General features: G+C 40.0%; 1 protein-coding gene across 4 annotated transcripts in view; it reads right to left on the reverse strand.

Annotated features, from left to right (window-relative positions):
* Positions 1-956: 956 nt before the first annotated feature.
* Positions 957-20,932, reverse strand: part of ikbkg (inhibitor of nuclear factor kappa B kinase regulatory subunit gamma) — a 42,520-nt gene continuing 22,544 nt past the window's right edge. For 3 of the 4 annotated variants that reach the window (XM_061988330.2, XM_061988349.2, XM_061988340.2), the window contains exons 5-14: positions 20,326-20,481; positions 20,186-20,247; positions 19,957-20,004; positions 17,460-17,657; positions 17,229-17,381; positions 14,755-14,827; positions 14,541-14,672; positions 8,411-8,547; positions 5,477-5,553; positions 957-4,272 (exon numbers count right to left, since the gene is read on the reverse strand). In XM_061988330.2, coding sequence (XP_061844314.1) covers positions 4,085-4,272; positions 5,477-5,553; positions 8,411-8,547; positions 14,541-14,672; positions 14,755-14,827; positions 17,229-17,381; positions 17,460-17,657; positions 19,957-20,004; positions 20,186-20,247; positions 20,326-20,481 — 1,224 coding nt within the window. In that variant the 3' untranslated portion in view covers positions 957-4,084. The remainder of the gene's footprint in view (positions 4,273-5,476; positions 5,554-8,410; positions 8,548-14,540; positions 14,673-14,754; positions 14,828-17,228; positions 17,382-17,459; positions 17,658-19,956; positions 20,005-20,185; positions 20,248-20,325; positions 20,482-20,932) is intronic. The other variant, XM_061988358.2, reaches the window with a different exon arrangement.

A 20,932-nucleotide genomic window follows, 5' to 3' on the forward strand; every position in this document is an offset into this window, starting at 1 on the left:
ACTTTTCCACTTTGTAATAGTCCATCTTAGATGAGCTCAGGCCCAGCGAAGCCGACAGCGTTTCTGGGTGTTGTTGATAAACGGTTTTCGCCTTGCATAGGAGAGTTTTAACTTGCACTTACAGATGTAGCGACCAACTGTAGTTACTGACAGTGGGTTTCTGAAGTGTTCCTGAGCCCATGTGGTGATATCCTTTACACACTGATGTCGCTTGTTGATGCAGTACAGCCTGAGGGATCGAAGGTCACGGGCTTAGCTGCTTACATGCAATGATTTCTCCAGATTCTCTGAACCCTTTGATGATATTACGGACCGTAGATGGTGAAATCCCTAAATTCCTTGCAATAGCTGGTTGAGAAAGGTTTTTCTTAAACTGTTCAACAATTTGCTCACGCATTTGTTGACAAAGTGGTGACCCTTGCCCCATCCTTGTTTGTGAATGACTGAGCATTTCATGGAATCTACTTTTATACCCAATCATGGCACCCACCTGTTCCCAATTTGCCCGTTCACCTGTGGGATGTTCCAAATAAGTGTTTGATGAGCATTCCTCAACTTTATCAGTATTTATTGCCACCTTTCCCAACTTCTTTGTCACGTGTTGCTGGCATCAAATTCTAAATTTAATGATTTGCAAAAAAAAAAAGTTTAACAGTTTGAACATCAAATATGTTGTCTTTGTAGCATATTCAACTGAATATGAGTTGAAAATGATTTGCAAATCATTGTATTCTGTTTATATTTACATCTAACACAATTTCCCAACTCACATGGAAATGGGGTTTGTAAATAACTTGTTTCATGCAGATGCAACAAAAGTATCAATGCCATACACACTTCGGTATCGATACTATTGATATTTAGACCACCTCTACATTGCAGTACTGTTCTTTGATCAAAAACAGATGTAACGGTTATAATAATTTTTTAAGAAGTTAACGTCACCAGACATGGGCCAAAAGGATATCTCATTTATTTTGGAGCTTCTAAACGATTTTTCTTTGCGCCAACAGAGCATTCACAATTACAGACAATCATCACACAAACGTTGACCTCAATGTTCTTACATTCGTAGTAAGTAATAGCTACAGGAGAGTACACAATATATGCAGTCAACAGTATACACGGACACAGAACACAGAGAAGGGTTACTTCGGTCAAGACGAGTGAAACCATCTCTCGTACAAACTGTAAATGTTTTGAGGTAATGTAGACTTGCAACACTTAGGACCAAATATTTCAATATACACTTTATTCAAAGCTTACTAGGTTATTGACTCACATTCAACCTTTAAGGGGAATTGTAAAAACTCTCCTGTTTTTTTTTTTAATAATATATTATCTTAGGTCCAAAGATGAACAACTGGTACAGTGAAAGTTTCAATCAAAGAATAGTCATTGCATTACACCGCTAACTCTGCACTGTAAGGAGAGACAAACTGTTTGTGTGCAAAGCTGATAAAATGCATTTTTTTTGGGCAACAAAATTAGGTATGAAAAGGAGGTGGATCAGGGGAAATTAACAAAAAAAAATGGAACAGCTCCAGCAGAGTGAGTTGGTAGACCAGGTCAGAAGAAAGAGTCCTGTGTATTTTTTCCTTTTTGTTTGGGAAGCCTCGATTCCATCAGTCACTTTAATCACACGTATTAGAATACACCACGGGTGTCTAAAGTCTGGCCCGGGGGCCATTTGCGGCCCGTTGCTCATTTTTTAACGGCCTGCGGCACATTCATTACCTTCCTAGCATTAGCATGCAAATTTTTCTTTACTAATTTTGCAGGTATACACTTCAGTGTCAAATAACTTTATTACTTGATGAATGATACCTGTTAACATGCTAATGTAAGTATGCTAGCTTTATTTTTGAGCTAATTTTGTTGGCATACACCTCAGTCATAATTTGGTACATGCGAACACTAGGATTTTAAAAACATTTTTTAGGAACACACTTCAGAGTAATATATTTTGGTACTTGATGCATGTTACAGTTAGCATTTTAACATGCTAACATTATAGCATGCTAGATTGTTAGCTAATTTAGCAGGTATACACCTGAGTGTCATATATTTTGGTATGTCACTAATGTTAACAGTAAGCATGCTATTGTTAGCATGTTAATATACAGGTAAAAGCCAGTAAATTAGAATATTTTGAAAAACTTGAATTATTTCAGTAATTGCATTCAAAAGGTGTAACTTGTACATTATATTTATTCATTGTACACAGACTGATGCATTCAAATGTTTATTTCATTTAATTTTGATGATTTGAAGTGGCAACAAATGAAAATCCAAAATTCCGTGCCATGTCATCTGCTGGTGTCGGTCCACTCTGTTTCCTGAGATCCAGGGTCAACGCAGCCGTCTACCAGCAAGTTTTAGAGCACTTCATGCTTCCTGCTGCTGACCTGCTCTATGGAGATGGAGATTTCAAGTTCCAACAGGACTTGACGCCTGCACACAGCGCAAAATCTACCCGTGCCTGGTTTACGGACCATGGTATTTCTGTTCTAAATTGGCCCGCCAACTCCCCTGACCTTAGCCCCATAGAAAATCTGTGGGGTATTGTGAACAGGAAGATGCAGAATGCCAGACCCAAAAACGCAGAAGAGTTGAAGGCCACTATCAGAGCAACCTGGGCTCTCATAACACCTGAGCAGTGCCAGAAACTCATCGACTCCATGCCACGCCGCATTAACGCAGTAATTGAGGCAAAAAGAGCTCCAACCAAGTATTGAGTATTGTACATGCTCATATTTTTCATTTTCATACTTTTCAGTTGGCCAACATTTCTAAAAATCCCTTTTTTGTATTAGCCTTAAGTAATATTCTAATTTTGTGACACACGGAATTTTGGATTTTCATTTGTTGCCACTTCAAATCATCAAAATTAAATGAAATAAACATTTGAATGCATCAGTCTGTGTGCAAAGAATAAATATAATGTACAAGTTACACCATTTGAATGCAATTACTGAAATAAATCAAGTTTTTCAAAATATTCTAATTTACTGGCTTTTACAGTAGTACTGTTAGCCTGCTCGTTTTTTTTTGGTTTTTTTTTTAGCTCATTCTGCTTATATTTTTTGTTACTTGAGGCTATCTGGGCCAGTGTGCTAGCTGTTAGCATTTTAGTTTGGTTTTGCCTATTCATCATTCACAAAAAATGTCTACCAAAAGAGCATTTTGTAGATAACTAGAAACAAATTGATATACTGTACTGTTTTGAAGGTGAAAACTACCGAAATGGCCCCCCGGGTCCTTTGATTAGTCAGTGTGTGCCCCTCAGCTAAAAAAGTTTGGGCACCCCTGGTTTACGTGATTGTGAACGTGTGCGCAAGTTATGGTGCAACTTTAAAAAAAAAATGTTTTCCTAACTGCATACAGAGCGTCGACACTGATCAGCCATACCACTACAACCTTCACCCAAATACTGAACTGGAACTATAACAGCTCTGACAGGACCTTTGACCAGGTGATCTTTGACATCAAACTTGGGTTTTTGTTTGGTTTTGGAAAGAACCTCGGTTAGATTGAAATGTGTAGACTTTAGAGACCACATTCAACACCAGGAGCTCGAGGTGTTACACACAAAAGGTCCTGTATGTGGTAATTCTCAATGTTCTGTTGCAACAGTCACCAAGTGATACTGTCTCCATGGAAGAATGTACGTACATGGTCTGCAATCATTTCTAAGCGTCAAACAACAATCGTAAAAACCCAGTAGAACATTTTTCAAAAGTATCACACTGCCCGTACCAACGGTTTGCAAGAAAAAAAGCCGAGACTAATGCCAACATTGTTCCATGGTCCTGTTGTAGGCACTTTGGATCTCCTGCACATGGACACACTAACTGACCTGCAGCTACATGGCAAACTGACGACTAAGGTTCGACTTTACTTCCAACAAATTACCCCATCGGTTGACCGGTTGTCCTTCTCCAAATATCTTTCGGCAGCTCCTGCATATGTCAACTTTGAGGAAGCCCACGTGTCAAAGTCTCACCCACTGATGTGTTATTCCATTCGCCCTTACGAGATCATAGCGGTATGGCTGTTCAATGTGTGTGTATGAGGGACTCTGTTACTGTATGCAGTCCATGACGTGGATTTGCAGCGTGTCCATATCTGGAGCCTGGTACTGGCACTTGGGACAACGGAAGTCTGGCAGCTCCTCAACTCCTGCTGCTCCATGATCACCGACCTGCCCCGGGCCTTGGTTGCGGTACGACGGCGGGGGTGCCGTGTTGAAAGCTCCAACTGAAAATACACCTGGGGGAAAGGTTAGGCAAAAGTTACATTGTCTCTGCAGTAAAGAAGTAATATCACCGTTGTGTGAAAGTATGCACCTATTTCACTCCCGATACGTACCGATATTGGAGCCCTGAGTAATGGCCGGCGGCGATATTGATCCGATACCAAATCAGCACAGATCATATTACATGATGATTTTGTAGTGCAGAATATTAGAAAAAGTTTAATCAAGTGAATTTAGTCAGTGACCAACGATAGGAATGGAAAACACAAAGCTTAGAACAGATTTATGCGTTTTAAGTTTTTTGTGGTGACACCTAGTGGCCACAATAATTCATGGATTTAAGCTCATGCAAAATAAGTTGAATGATGCGGACACGTTTGTTACTGAATACTTACTAATACGCTTCTGCCTTGGAGACTTTGTATTTGTAAGTGATATGCAACTATAATTATTTAATACTTGTTTATTTTGACAAAGGTGCTGTTTTATTGTTCAATGACTATCATTTATGTCTAGCTAGTGTGCTATTGTGTGCTTAGCTGTTGCATAGATGCTAGTAGCCTATAGCCGAGCATGTTTACCTTTTGTAAATTACTTTAGTAAAATAGGAAAAATTGTGTACTTATTGGAGGACTTGTTAACTTGCTGTCCAGCTTTGAACAAGTAAGCACTCTACAGGACTGCTTGTATCGCACATGATATCGCACCCAAGTAAACACATTGCAAGACTCCATGTATTGCACATGATATCACACACAAGTAAACATGCTGCAGGACTGCTGGTATCGCACATGATATCACACACAAGTAAACACAGCAGGACTGCTTGTATCGCACATGATATCGCACCAAAGTAAACACGCTGCAAGACTGCTTGTATTGCACATGATATCACACCCAAGTAAACACGCTGTAGGGCTGCTTGTATCGCACATGATATCGCACACAAATAAACATGCTGCAGGACTGCTTGTATCGCACATGATATCCCACCTAAGCAAACACGCTGCAGGACTGTTTGTATCAGAGCAGTTAGATCGAAGCTTTTTAGATGCAATATCATCCCATACTTGTTTTTGCTGATAACAGATCAGGATGCCGTCAGTGAAAAGTATTGGACAGGTTTCCTTTTGAACGTGATCCGACCCCGGCCCCCACACCCTCATTTAAACATAAGTCAACAGTCTGTTTGGTTACCACGACTCATCAAAGACATACCTAGTGGAGCTGGAATATGTGGGACCCGTGCCGGAAAGTCCTCCTGGTGTCTCAGCTTCATTTGCTCCATGCGTGCCCTGAAAAAGTGCCAAATGTAGACACCTTTAACAAATGCCAATCAGAGATCTTGTCCCCAACAAAGTGATCTAATTTTAACTCCGTGCCAAGATTAGGGGTGCAAGATAGTTAATTATCGGACGGATATGAGGAATTATGACATCCTACTCGGGATGGACCAGCGCCCAACAAAATCCACGGTTCGGATCTTGTCCGGTTGGGGTTCGGTTCAGTGTACATTGTCCAAAGCTTTTCCACAAAAAGCCTCACAATGAAAAATCACAAGATGCGGGCGCCATTTTGAAATTCTACACTTTTAAAACCAGTAAAATATACAGTGGAACCTCAATTTACAAACCCATCGATTTGGGAACTTTTCGATTTACAAATCTTTGGTCAAGCCAACTATGCATACATTTACAAATCATGTCTCTTTGTACAAACTCTTCATTCATTCATTTTGTGCCATACCTGCAGGCAAAAAAAAAGCAGGGTGCAGCATTTTTGGGGAGGCGGAGCCCTCCACGCCACTTGCTGCACAGCACTGTACACTACGAGTCGCTTCTCAGTGCTCAGCGTGTGTGCCTTTTTGTGTTTTTTCACCTTTTGACTAGTATTGTCCATTTTGCTAATTCAATACAAGTCCCAAAAAGAGAACTTTCCAGCATGGAAAGAATGAGGGAATCAACTATTTGCGAGGAGTACATTAATGGTGCTCACAAGTATGGAAAAATATGCCAAAGCAGACTCCTTTCATAGCGGAGAAGAGCTATTCTCGTTCAGCATGCGTGCACATGCACACATGACCCCTACTTCTCTCCCTCTGTCTGTTTCTTTCTCATCTAACTCCTCCGGTGCCGATGGTAATGTGGATGGATTTTACTTTTTTAAATGTTTATTATTGTAGCAGTATAGTTGTTACGTTAAGAATTTTGGTGATTTCTGATAGTTTGTGAGGGCACCAATGGTATTTTTGTGTATGTGTGAGTGTTGGCAGAGCAGTGCATCCAGGACAGTCTAGCTTGTCGTTGTTGTTTTGGCTTGTTAACAAAGAGAAAGTTGATCAATCACCTCCTTGTTTTGTTTGTTTGATATACAGTACTGACAGCACTTTATATAGTGTGTATAAACCTTCACTAAAATATGGACTTTTGTCCAGGCTGGAACCTATTATTCATATTTACATTATTCTTATGGAGAAATTTGCCTCACTGTACAAACTTTTCTATTGACGAACACTGTTCAAAAACAATTACATTTGTAGATCAAGGTTCCACTGTATTATTTTTTTAAAGGAAAAAAATGCCGGCATGTCAACTTTGTGTTATTATCGTCACCATTTCAACTATTTCCTGTTACATTACACCTGTTTGCTCTTATATTCCACTTGTTATAGGTTGGGGAAAAAAAGGTAGTAAAAAATTAGCTGCGAGCGGCACTTTGGACTTAAAGGTCTACCATAACTCAGGGTCACTTGCTGCTTGTGAAAGAAGGTACCACATGTAGCCACGTGGTTAAAATGTGATTCACTACGACTCCACCTCTACCCCCAGTTATACAATGTGTGAAGTGTTTTAGGAAGTTTATGAAGACAAATAAAAACCACATGGACGTATGGAACGTAACGCAACAGTAATCGAGGGAGCTATGTAAGTGTAACGCTATTTGCAAAATGTGCCATGCTGCTGTCAAATACACTGGAAACACAACTAACCTTATAACTTATTCAAAACAGTGACATGGAATCAACCTCATATACATATACAGTGTTTATATTAGGTAAAATTCCTGACGGTTATTATTATAGTTGTATATTAAAATGTTGGAAAAACCGTGATTGTTTTGATAAACTCACGCACTGATGCTAACTAGCTTAAATGCTAACATGAAAATAGACATGAACAACTTTCCCCATTAAACAAAAGGAGATTCCCCAATCTAAACTTATATAAACAGATTACTGTCTGAGCAACTACCCTAATACATTTAATTGTGGACATTGAGCCAACAAGCTGTGGTCTCTTAGTACAGAATGATCGTTCTATACTCGGGGTACATACATACATACATATAAATGTATATATATATATAAATGTGTATATATATATATATATATATATATATATATATATATATATATATATATATATATATATATATATGTATGTATATGTATATGTATATGTATATGTATATGTATATATAGGCTGATTGGCAACACTAAATGGTCCCTAGTGTGTGAATGTGAGTGTGAATGTTGTCTGTCTATCTGTGTTGACCCTGCGATGAGGTGGCGACTTGTCCAGGGTGTACACACAGTCAGGGTCAAAAGTTTACATACATACACTTGTGAGGGACATAATGGCAAGAGTTGTAGAAATTATTGGAAACTCAAGACAGCCATGACATCATGTTTTTGACAAGTGTATAAACTGTAAACTTTTGACCAAAACTGAGTGTATATACTGTATATATATATATATATATATATATATATATATATATATATATAAGGATTCAGATGCCCTTGTGACCTGAATAAATGGGTATATATATATATATATATATATATATATATATATATATATACCCATTTATTCAGGTCACAAGGGCATATATATATATATATATATATATATATATATATATATATATATATATATATATATATATATATATATATATATATATATATACCCATTTATTCAGGTCACAAGGGCATCTGAATCCTAAAAGGTTTGAAAGGACACTTCTTGACTTCCTTAGTTTGTGGACAAAAAGTCACAGCTTGCAGGGCACTGACTGTCCTCCTTGTGACCACATTGACTGCATGCATTTGACTGATAATGGAAGAGCATGAAATTGTTGTACATTTACCGGGATGTGGCTTCTTGTTTGTGCCTGTCAAGCTCAGCCAAAGTCTGTGTTAGCTGATCCTGCAGCTCCTCTTTTTTCTGGTTCAGCTTCTCTCTTGCTTCTCGTTCTGCCAGGAAGTCTGCCTTGTAGATCTCAGCCTGAAACAACAGGAATATGTGAAATTAATAAATGCAAAGAATTAGGGATGTCCCGATCAACATTTTTGGCCAGAGATCCCGATCTCTTTTTGGGGCCACATTTGATACTTTGACAATAGATAACAGAAATGAAAATGTTGTATAGCAAGTAACTAATGTAAACACAGTAACATATTCTTTATCAAGCTTATCTGATTAGTGTATACAGTTGTGCTCATAAGTTTACATACCCTGGGAGAATTTATGATTTCTTGGCCATTCTTCAGAGAATATGAATGATAACACAAAAACCTTTCTTCCACTCATGCGTAATGGTTGTGTGAAGCTATTTATTGGCAAACAACTGTGTTTACTCTTTTTAAATCAAAATGACAAAATAAAGTACCCAAATGACCCTGATCAAAAGTTTACATACCCCAGTGACTTTGATCTGATAACATGCACAAAAGTTGACACACACAAGTTTGAGCGGCTAATCAAGGTTCCAATCCTCACCTGTGACCTGTTTGTTTGTAATTAATGCGTGTGTATAAAAGGTCAGTGAGTTTCTGGGCTTCTGACAGACCATTGCATCTTTCATCCAGTGCTGCACAGATCTTTCTGGATTCTGAGTCATGGGGAAGGCAAAATAATTGTCAAAGGATCTGCGAGAAAAGGTAATTGAACTGCATAAAACAGGAAAGGAGTATAAAAAGATATCAAAGGAATTGGGAATGCCAATCAGCAGTGTTCAAACGCTGATTAAGAAGTAGAAAATGAGGGATTCAGGTAGACCAGCAAAGATTTCAGCCACAACTGCCAGAAAAATTGTTCGAGATGCAAAGAAAAATCCACAAATAACTTCAGCTGAAATACAGGACTATCTGAAAAATTGTGGTGTGGCTGTTTCAAGATGCACAATAAGGAGGCACTTGAAGAAAAATGGGATGCATGGACGAGTCGCCAGAAGAAAGCCATCACTCCAAATTACTTTGTTCCAGGAGTTTTGAGGCTTGTCTCTGTTCTGTTTGGCATGATGTAAGCGGGATACTTTGTGACATTTGCGCAGAAATGGCTTTCTTCTGGCGACTCGACCATGCAGCCCATTTTTCTTCAGGAGATATATATATATATATATACATATATACACACACACACACACACACACACACACACACACACACACACACACACACACACACACACACACACACACACACACACACACACACACACACACACACACACACACACACACACACACACACACACACACACACACACACACACACACACACACACACACACACACACACACACAGCCTGCACAGTGGCTTTGTGGTTAGAGTGTCCGCCCTGAGATCGGTAGGTTGTGAGTTCATACCAAAGACTGTAAAAATGTAAAAATGGGACGTTTAAACTCCCTGCTTGGAACTCAGCTTCAATGGTTGGAATTGGGGGTTAAATTACCAAAAATTATTCCCGGGCGCGGCCACCGCTGCTGCCCACTGCTCCCCTCACCTCCCAGGGGGTGAATAAGTGGATGGGTCAAATGCAGAGGACAAATTTCACCACATCTAGTGTGTGTGTGACAATCATTGGTACTTTAACTTTATTTTTAACAAAATAAAGTGACTAGTGCACAATAATTAAACAAAAACCAAAACTACTATTGGCTCCCATTTGGGTTTTCCTGCTCAGAGACGTACTTCCTAACTTTGTAAACCATAACATGAACCACCCAAAAATTATTTTGTAATAATAAGAACCAGAAAATATTGATCGAATCACTTTAGTATCGTTTATAAACAGATACTACACTAGGTATTGAGCTTTAGCAGTTAGCTTCTTGTGTCATCCTGCTCATGCTTAGTCCTTCCTTCCTCCCCCAACCCTCCGAGTCCTCCAGTGATAATAATACTTGGTTGGAAAAAACTTTATCTTCCGCCATGGTGGTGAGCATTAGTATTTTAGACGCGGCACGCTCTTTGCAGCTTGATCTCAAATTTGAAAGAATGTTTTAGATTGCCTGGGGACTTTGTGGTGTGCTCTCCTATTTCTAGGGCTGAGGTAGCAGAGGTCGTTTAAAAATCCGCCCAAAGCCTGGATGCTGCGAGGCTGTCTTGGTTGACATGACTCTACAACATTGTGTGGATATCGTGGGCAGAGCCTATGGATTAGCAGACCAGAGTGGTGGTTCCTCTCTTTAAGAAGATGTGTTTCAACCATCGTAGGATTGCACTCCTCACTCAGCCTTCCTGGTAAGGTCTATTCAGGTGTACTGGCCAGGAGATTTCTCTGTATAGTCGAACCTCGGATTCAGGAGGAGCCCTGTAGTTTTTGTCCTGGTCGTAAAACTTTGGACCAACTATACTCTGGGCAGGATGTGTTTTGTGGACTCGGAGAAGGCATTAACCTGTGTCCCTTGGGAAGTCCTGTAGGGAGTGCTCAGAGCAATGAGCGTGGTCCACATTGCCGGGAATAAGTCGGACCTGTTTTCAGTGAGAGTTGGACTCCGCCAGGGCTGCCCTTTGTCACCGATTCTGTTTGTAACTTTTACGGAGGGGATCTGGTTTGTTGGCTGCTGACTTCATCCGGCCAGGACCTTCAACTCTCATTGGATCAGTTCGCAGCTGGGTGTGAAGCGACTGGCATGAGAATCAGCCCCTCCAAGTCCGAGTCCATGGTTCTCGCCTGGTGAAGGGTGAAGTGCCGTGTCTCCGGGTTGGGGGACAGGATCCTTCCCCAAATGGAGGAGTTTAAGTTCCTCAGAGTCTCGTTCACGAGTGTGGAAAGAATGGATCGTGCGATCAACAGGTGGATCGGTGTGGCGTCGGTCCATCGTGGTGAAGAATGAGCTGAGCAGGAAGGCAAAGCTCTCAATTTACCGGTCGATCTGCCTTCCTATCCTCACCTATGGTCACCAGCTTTGGTTTGTGACCAAAAGGACAAGGTAACAGTTACAGGCGGTCAAAATTAGTTTCTTCCAGTCGGGTGGCGGGGTTTTTTCCCTTAGAGATAGGGTGAGAGGCTCTGTCATTCGGGAGGAGCTCAGAGTAAAGTCATTGCTATTGTCCCCTTTGGAAGACAGTAAAGATATTAAAAAGGTATTATGATCTGGTCAGCTGTTTGCTCCTCTGCGCCACACCATGTCCACACAAACTCTGATACTTAATAAATGCATACTTATCTCTGTGTTTAGACCTCTTGCCCACTCGCAGACGCATACTTTTGTCTTTCAAAACGCAGACTTTTACAAACGCTGGCCAAAGTGTAGAGTTCTAAAACTCTCCGCTTATCGTATGCGTTTACACCGCACAAACGGAGACTTGTGATGAAGTCACAGTTGTGCGCTGTCAGTTTCAAAGCTCAACAACACTGCCTTGCTGCCTTTAAACACACTGTATGTTGGAATGTAAATATGCTGCTATTTTCCCTTTGCATTGATTAAAAAAAACACATCAAAATAGGCTTTGCGACACTCCCGGCGGAGCTAATGACAGTCAGCTGTTTTAGATACGTTCGCTGTCAAACCTCCACCTGATGGGACAACTTTGACGAGCAAGACTTTGTGCTCTGTGTCATAAGAAAGGTGCAACATCATATTATGTTTTTAGTCCTTATTTAACGACAAATCATGAAGTCAACTTACGTGTCTTGCTTCCATTATTGTAGATGCACAACCGTGCACGTGCGTAAAAAGCGACCAAGCAACTAAAAAAAACAATGTAGCGTCCTCCTTGTAGTGTGTACTGATATTAAAGACAATATACACTTCATTGCACATGTACTATATCACTGTATCTATGATTAAATGCTTTATAATTCCACGAGAGTTTTGACGTGCATGTGGCGCATACACATCCGTGTGCTTTATATAGGCACTCAAACATGCAAAATGGTTTCCTTGGCTCGTTAGTGCATGCTGATTTTAGAAATAATGGACACTGCTAGGGATGATGTTTGATAAACAATTATCGAGTTCGAGCCTATTATCGAATCCTCTTATCGAACCAATTCCTTATCGATTCTCTTATCGAGTCCAGATAGGTTGTTGTATATGGAAAAAAACACACAATATTTGGTTTAACAAATCACTTCACATTCTCTACTGCTCGCTACTATAGTATTACCATATCTGAGTTATTGTGCAGAAATGTGGGAAAATAACTACAAATGTGCGCTACATTCGTTAACAGTGTTACAAAAAAAATTAATTCGACTGATACATAATGTTGGATATAGAGAAAATACAAACACTTTATTTATTGAGTCAAAAATATTAAAGTTCGATGATTTGGTAGAATTGCAAACAGCTAAAATGATGTGGAATTAAATGATGGAATGGATGAAGTAAAGAAGTTAAACATTGTACTGATATGATCCAGGTTGTTCAAATGAATAGTGCTTACAAAGTACAAAGAAGAAGAATTATGAGAAATACTTTCAACCTTATTGAAAATAAGATATTCTTCATCTCAGTATATTAATAATGACTGAATTAATTAATTACATATTACACAACTGTTGTATATACTAATTCACAGATATTTTATTATAAAAAGGTCAGTAAATGATGTATATATTTGTAAACGCTATGAAGTGGGAAAGGGGTAGGATTAAATAAGCTTTACTTCTTCCTACTCCTGTAAAGTGAAATGATATGTGATGTATTATACTGTAAGTGTGTTCATGTTCCAAATAAACAAAAGAAATAAAGAAAGCACTAGTTTATTAGACAGACTTGCAAACTCTGTCGTGGTGTAGGCTACAAGATAACGTTAACGTTGTCAGACATACAAAAAGGCTCAGGTTAATGTTACCGTTAGCCACTGACTATGCTTAGGTAACGTTAGTCTAGCTAACATTACTGCAGTCCTGGTTGACAAGAGAGGTAACGTTACTACAAGTGAGCAGATATGGAAATTAACCGGCAACAGTTAACGTTAGTTACTCACCGGCGTCACCGCCACTGTAGCTGGGACTTGGGCAGCTGGCAGAAGAAAAGGGGCGTTCTTCGTCGTCTCTGCCGCTGCTTCAACACGTGTCGAAGACACGACACGCTTGTTGTGCTTCCCCCCCTTACACGAGAGCGAAGCCTGGCAATAATTGCATATTGCCGGTCCCTCGGTTTTTTTTGGTGAAATTAAGCCATGCCTTGGAGCGCTTTTTCCGGTCCATTTTTTTTCCTGCTTTCCCCATCTGCGCCTAATGACTGAGCTACGTGGCGTCATTTCTTGTGATGTTCCACGGGGCATTTCTTGTCGGGACGGGATTCGTTCCCAGGGATTTGAATAAAGAACCAACTCTTTTTCTTTACTATAGTGGTCTCGATAACGGGTACCGGTTCTCAAAAAGGGATTCCAGTCCGAGGACTCGTTTTTTTTCTTATCGAACAACCGGGAAAACCGGTTTCGAGCATCATCCCTAGACACTGCACATGTATTATTTCACCATGTTGCCAAAAATTTTATAATTCTATCAGTGATGGGTTTCAGCAGCACAGGCGTGCATGCGCGCTTTTAACAAAGAAAAAAAGAGATAATAATGTTCCCAGGGCTCTGTGTAGGTGCAGGTTGGTTTTAAAGATGATGTACATGTCATTGTGTACGTCTAGTATATCAAAATAAACATAAATGAGGTGTAATGCCACTAAATCAGCTGTGGCTGCTTTTTTCAGGCTTCTGATTGGACAAAATGTGCATGACAGCAGGTGTATGCGTTTGTGTGTAGACATAGACAGTTTTGAAACTACACTTGTGTGGCTGGAGATCGTTTTAACCCCAAATATGCGTTTTTTAAACTGTCTTTGTTCGTGCGGACATGGCCTTAGAGAGAGCTGTAAGAGCAATAGCCCATTTCTGCATCATGTGTGTTCATGTGATCATTCAGCTGCGCAGATTGGTGCATTGTGAGCACTAATCAGAACAAAACATGCTTGGTTGATGACACAAACACTGACTACAGCAACTTGTTTGTTACAAAAACTATACATTTTCACCCAGAAACCCTACCTGCGCGGTGAGGACTGGAACGGTCTCCAGTGAGCCTTTTTGTTGCTCCGCCTCCTCTTTCAGTTTGTCAATCAGGTCCTGCTTCAGAGCCAGCGCTCTCTCTGCGTCTTCCAGTCGGCTGTACAAATCCCCCTGAAACACGTACACAGGCGGATGTGAAAACACCAAGCCAATAGGGGTGAGGCTTCATGGTTTGCGGAACTCATTGTTTTACCTCGCTTTTCATTTTAGAATCGTGGTCTTTAAAGAGACACGTGTAGGCGTGCTGAAGCTGGGTCAGTTTTTTCCTGAGAAATAAGAGGGCAGGTAGGACACCATTACAATTTAGAGCATTGAATTGTTTGTGTCATCAAGTAAACATGGCAGACATGGCAACCGAAGCTACAGTAGACATGATTCAACACACGGAAAATACTACTGTAAAAACTGCATGGTTGTGTACCATAACATGATCATGAGGGATGCAATAAATGTTTTCTTTCAAGTTAATACTGATAGATGACTTCCTGCTTCTCAAGACCGTTTCTGGTAACCGATAATGTATTATTTGTTTTCATTTTAGATTTAACTCTAGTTTGTGCACACCTTTCTTTGCGGCAGCTTTTTTGTTTTTGCAGCGCAGGTGTCTCTGTAGACGATGTGTTGATGTGTTGAAGCGTGACATTTTTTAAAGGTTTGCCTGCAAACTTAGTGCGCAATATGTATTATTTATTTCTCATTTTCAGCTTTTCATTACATTTTACTTGTGCTACTGTGTGTAAAAATCTGCACTGCAACCACAATTTCCCCATTTTGGGAAATGGGTAATTGGATGTAAAACAAAACACTGTAAAGACTATTTTTTTTAAATCTTAAAAGCTATAGATTTTTTTTACGGGCTAACTAGGTGCATGAGAATTGGAGACCCCTGCTCTACGGTAAAGTTGTGACTTTTTGATGCTCTATGAAAAAACATAATCTTGGTCGCAATGTTTTGCTTACATTCTAAAATGAAAACCTAAACGCTTCGAAATTTAGCATCCTCCATATGTCCAATCTGTCTGGGTAAAGTTTGAAAGACATCAGATGAAATATCTAGGCGGAACTGGTTACAGAACAACACCTGGAAGTGGCAAAAATGTTTAAAAAAATGACCCTTTTGAATGTTTGGAGGTTAAAACTGTACATAAAAGATGCAGAGATGCACACAATTTATCCTTATAAATGGCAGTATGAGGCTAAATTCCTCACTCGTGGTGCTGTTGTTGCATTGTAAAAATCACTATTTGGATGGGCACATTTTCGATTTTGGACCTTGGAGTAAAATGTTTGGGCACCCCTGGCCTAGTCTTTCCTATTGTAAATAGCAAGCGAAAACAGTGAAGATGATCGATGCCATGTGTGTTTGTGAGCTCAGTGTAAGTTTATGACAAGGAGCGTTTTATTTGCTCACCCTAATCTACCTACAGCACAGTCCGGGTCGTCATCCCCTATTGGAGCATTTTTGTTAAATTTTTTTATGAAAAATATATTATTTTTATAATATATTTTTGGTGGTGGCTAAAGTTTGATGTGTTGAAGCATGATGTTCCCCCCCCTCCTCACGAAATTGCAAATTTTGGGTGCAAATGTAGAGTACTATATGTAGTATTTTTTGCTCATTTTAGACTTAGACTTAGAGACTTAGACTTCCTTTTTATTGTCATTCAAATTTGAACTTTACAGCACAGATAAGAACGAAATTTCGTTGCATAAGCTCATGGTAGTGCAGGATAAAAAAGCAATACGGTGCATATATAAATAAATAAATATATATAAATAATATATAAATATATATATAAAATAAATAAATATAAATAAATAAATAGATTACTGTACAGATAAATATATTGCACTTTTTCACATGCGTGCGTCCACGTTTATGGATGTATGTTATATTGTCTTTTTTATTCCAGCGAGTTAATCCATTTTGGGGGGAGTTGAGGGGATGATTTAATTATGATGAGTTCAAGAGTCTTACGGCCTGAGGGAAGAAGCTGTTCCAGCTTCGGAGGCTGCGGAACCTCTTTCTAGAGTCCAGCAGTGAAAACAGTCCTTGGTGGGGGTGGGAGGAGTGGGAGAATTTTCTGTTTTTCATTACGTTTTACTTGTGTTACTGTACTGTATGTAAAAACCTGCACAGCAACCACACAATTTTGCCATTGCGGGACAAATAAAAGTATATCCTATCTTAAATAGCACACAAAGTCTTCCTCTGAAACCCAGAAGAAGTAGCATGTTTGTAAAGTGAACTCAGGGTAGGAGCGCTTGTTTTTCTCATCCTAATACACCTACAAAACAGTGCGAATAATCTCGTTTTATTGGAGCGTTTTGGTAAAAAAAAATGTTATCAAGGCTATTTTTTTTATGTTTTAAATTTATTGGAATGACGTCATATTTTCTCATACTGGCCTGGTATTTATCATGCACCCTGAATGATAGTGTATTCAGCAGCTAGGTACTGCAAAAAGTATGTAAACAGCGATTGATTTTGGGTTAGACACACACCAAAAACACTTTTAAAAGTGAACAATTTAAGTGAAAAAACATCAAATCAAAATCTTTGCTCAACATAGCAATAGTAGTAACAGTAATTGGGAAAAAAAAATCTATAAATACTAATGGTTCCTGGATGTTTTAATGGTGAAGATAGTGAGTGTGTGGCCCTACTTTTCCTCAGTGACAACATGTCTCTCTGCTTTCAGGGCTTGCTCCAAGCTCTGAATCTGCAACAGAAGCTTGTCCATGTTCACGTGATGTTGACTGCGCTGCTGCTCCAGTTCTTGCTCTGCCACCTGCAGGGCTTTCACCTTACTACACAGTCTGCACACAAGCACACGACAGTGACATGTATGCACATGAAGGCTCATCTTCAAAGAATTATAAGTAGCGGTTACATACTTTTCCTCCAGCATTTTGCGTTCATGCTCGCTTTTGTCCAGGCAGCTCTGCCTCTCTTTTAATTCTGCTAAGAGAGACGTCGCCTGAGCTTTGAGAGCCTCACAGTCCTTGTCTTTTTGCTTGAGAAGAGCCTCGGTTCTGTCACGCTGAGCAGAACTCTTCTGCAGGTAGTCAAGCTTCTCCTCCAGCTCACGATACCTATCGATTAAAGGCAGACTCCTGATTAGCTTCAGTTTTTGTCCAGCTAAATATCAAATTTGATTAGGTTATATCAAGATTTATAAAACGAATAAAATGAGGAAAGATGTGAAGAACGTAAACCATTATATTGAGGGGGAATGTAGTGTGTTTGATATACTGATACCTCGGGATATTAGTACCCCAGCTTAGAAAGTTATTGGGATACCAGCTGTCACTCAACTAATTGTTATGTTTTAGTTTGCAGACATTGAAATTACGAGACTCCCCACCACTAGTTGGCGTAGTGAATGTCACAGTGGACCCCGTAAGGTCCGACCAACACATCTGGTCTTACTTGCTGGCATTAACTTATAGCTAGAGATGGACAGAACTTTGTTTTTCCCATTATGGGAAAGAAGAAAGAGAGTGTGAAGGACAGTGCTGAGAAGAAGAAATGGATGATATTCATTGAATTGAAGAAAGAATACATTAAAAAGACGACAGAAGGTGTAGCTAGCTAACTTGGCGAAGCAGTCAGAGCGTAGCACAGCTAGTCTGCACCATACTGAAGCAGAGTGGGTCCATAACGGCAGCCAAGGATGTTAAAAATAATAAAGAACTTTTAGATAATAATAATTTGATAAAAAACAATACAATGTAAACATACACAGTACTTTTATGAAGTAATGTAATATTAATGAACAGCATTTAACCTGGAGAGTGAACTGCTACAGTATCTCCTTCGAACTGCTTTGTCGTCATACACACCATCAGCAGCTTCTCCATATTTTCATGAATACATGTTCACCGTTTTGATATTATTTTAACATTCTAACTGCATCACCAAGTTAGATAGTTACACGCTCAGTCATGTTTTTGATGATTTCTTTCTTTAATTCAGTGAATTACATCATAATAATGATATAGATTTATTTAGCGCATTTCTATACTTTACAGACGCAAAGGCTTTACAGTGAGGACTGAGAACCCATAATTAATTCGCTCCACATTCACACATGGTGCTGGTAAGCCACATTTATAACCACAGCTGCCATTGGGTAGACTGACGGAAAAGTGGCTGCCCATTAGCGCCCGGGGCCTCTCCGACCACCACCAAACATTCATTCCCATGCATACCGCAGTGTGAGTGGCACTGGGAGGAAGTTGGGTGAAGTGTCTTGCCCAAGGACACAACGGCAGTGTTTAGGATGTGGTACGCCTGATTCGTGACGGGAACCCTCACGTTTCTGGACAGCCGCTCTACCAATATCCACTTCTTCTCAGCACTGTCCACTTACTTTCTTCCTTCCCATGTTTGAATGAACAGCTCTAGCTATAAGCTAATGCTAGCTACTAAGACCGCATGTTTTGGTCAGAACTTCACTTTACAGGGTTCACTGTAGTGCTAAGGGGTATGGCTGAAAACTGTATCACGCTATAAGTGTTTCAAATTGGTCGATATTGATAATTATTGATATTTTTTATGACCTAGGGAAAATAAGGGCCACAAGAAAAATATTTAAAATGTAAATATTTTTATTTCAATTGTGGCCTTCCTCTGATTATAATTCCCTCAGCTATCACGGCAGAAAGGAAAGGAAATGTCAGCCCAACCACCGAAAACAATCAATTTAAACAACATTCTAAAATAATGAACCCTTAACAATACGCTCTTAAAATGAAGGTGCAAAAATAAGGAATATGTAAGAAATGCTTAATAAAGTTTAAGAAAATAGTGAAAAGTGTGAAAATGTAAACCTGAGAACTATTTTCTGCAGGTTTAGTGGCAGGAAGTTACAGCTCTGCTCTAAAGGGTGAGCACGGCTAAGGTGGTGTGGTAATAGCGGTCTTTGGATCATTTACAAACCACATTGGTCTGACTACGGCCCCTTTGAAAGAATCCGAAAAACTGCCATACACGAGATTACTTTTGCCGTTTTATCCACACTTTTTTGGCAACCTAAAGCATAACAATTAGCCGAGACATCTCGTATCCTGAAAAACTCGTAAGCTGCGGTACCACAGTGTATCTATCGTACCAATTTGAAAGGGGTTAAAACAATTTTTTTTGTAAATGTTGACAATTTGGAGGTGTAAGAATACCACAGGACTACAACAAAGGCTTCTGTATTCATGCAACAACTAAACCATTTGTTTTTCACAACGCCATCATACTGGCACAAGCGGTTGAAGGAAAGTCGCGCCAAACAGCCACAGCACTGAACACAGAGGACAGTCGTGAGTGGACATGCACAATGTGAGAGAGAGAGAGAGCGAGAGAGAGAGAGAGAAAAGCCACACAGAGCTGTGGGCTCACCTGCCCTGTGTGGCCTGAAGCTGCTCTGTGAGTTTAGCCAGGCTAGAGCTGGGGAAAGGAACAGGAACAGGAAGGAAGGGAGTAGGAGGCAGATACAAAATGAGGCTTTGATTAGGAAAGCCCAAAGATGACAGTTAAGTGCATCTATAGCTGACACACTGAAAATGTAGTCGTGTTACGAGTCAAACAATGCAAGAAGCAGATCTTGAGAGGGGAAAGCGTGTCATACCAGTCAGATGAGTGCTGGGCCTCAGAGCGATGTTGACCAGCCTCCTCAGTAGCATTGCTGGCCTATTAAAAGATGAAAAAAGTCAGCCATTTGTGTCACGCGGTGCATTCACAACAAACACTTTGGGCCATGCCAGCTACCTGCGCCTGGGCCAGTTTGGCCCACAGCTGGTCAATGCAGCGACGCATTCGCTCTCGGACTTTCTCGCCCTCGTCCCTCTCCCTCTCCAGCTCCTCTTTCTTCTTTTGAAGCTCTTGCATGCCTTCTTCCAGCTTTTCTTTGTGGTTGTTCAGTGTCTGCAGGAAGTATATAATACAAATAATGACAATAAAGTTTCTTCTATTCTATTCTAAGTTTTTTCCACCATCAGTGGGCTGCGGAGCGAGGCGTGCAATGTGACCATGTAAGGCGTTATTATCACTAAACACAGGAAATGGACGCAAATGATCCAAATGCTCAAGATGGGTTAGTGGTACCGCTTGTCTTAGTTAGGGTCACAGGTAAACTTGTGCTTATCCCAGCTGACTTTGGGCGGGAAGCGGGGGTTTCCCTCTAAATTTTTAATTGTGTGAGCAAACACAAACACTCCTTGAACATTCAGTGGAGCGCATGTGAGCGACGGCAGACGTGCACACTGTGGCCATACCAGCAGCACACCTGTCCTAAAGCTGACTAAATAACAAGATAAATGTTTAATTATCATAATCAAATGACAGCAGTCATTTCCATTAGATTATTTTTTAATGG

Source organism: Nerophis lumbriciformis, linkage group LG01, assembly GCF_033978685.3.
Source record: "Nerophis lumbriciformis linkage group LG01, RoL_Nlum_v2.1, whole genome shotgun sequence".
Classification (NCBI taxonomy): domain Eukaryota; kingdom Metazoa; phylum Chordata; class Actinopteri; order Syngnathiformes; family Syngnathidae; genus Nerophis; species Nerophis lumbriciformis.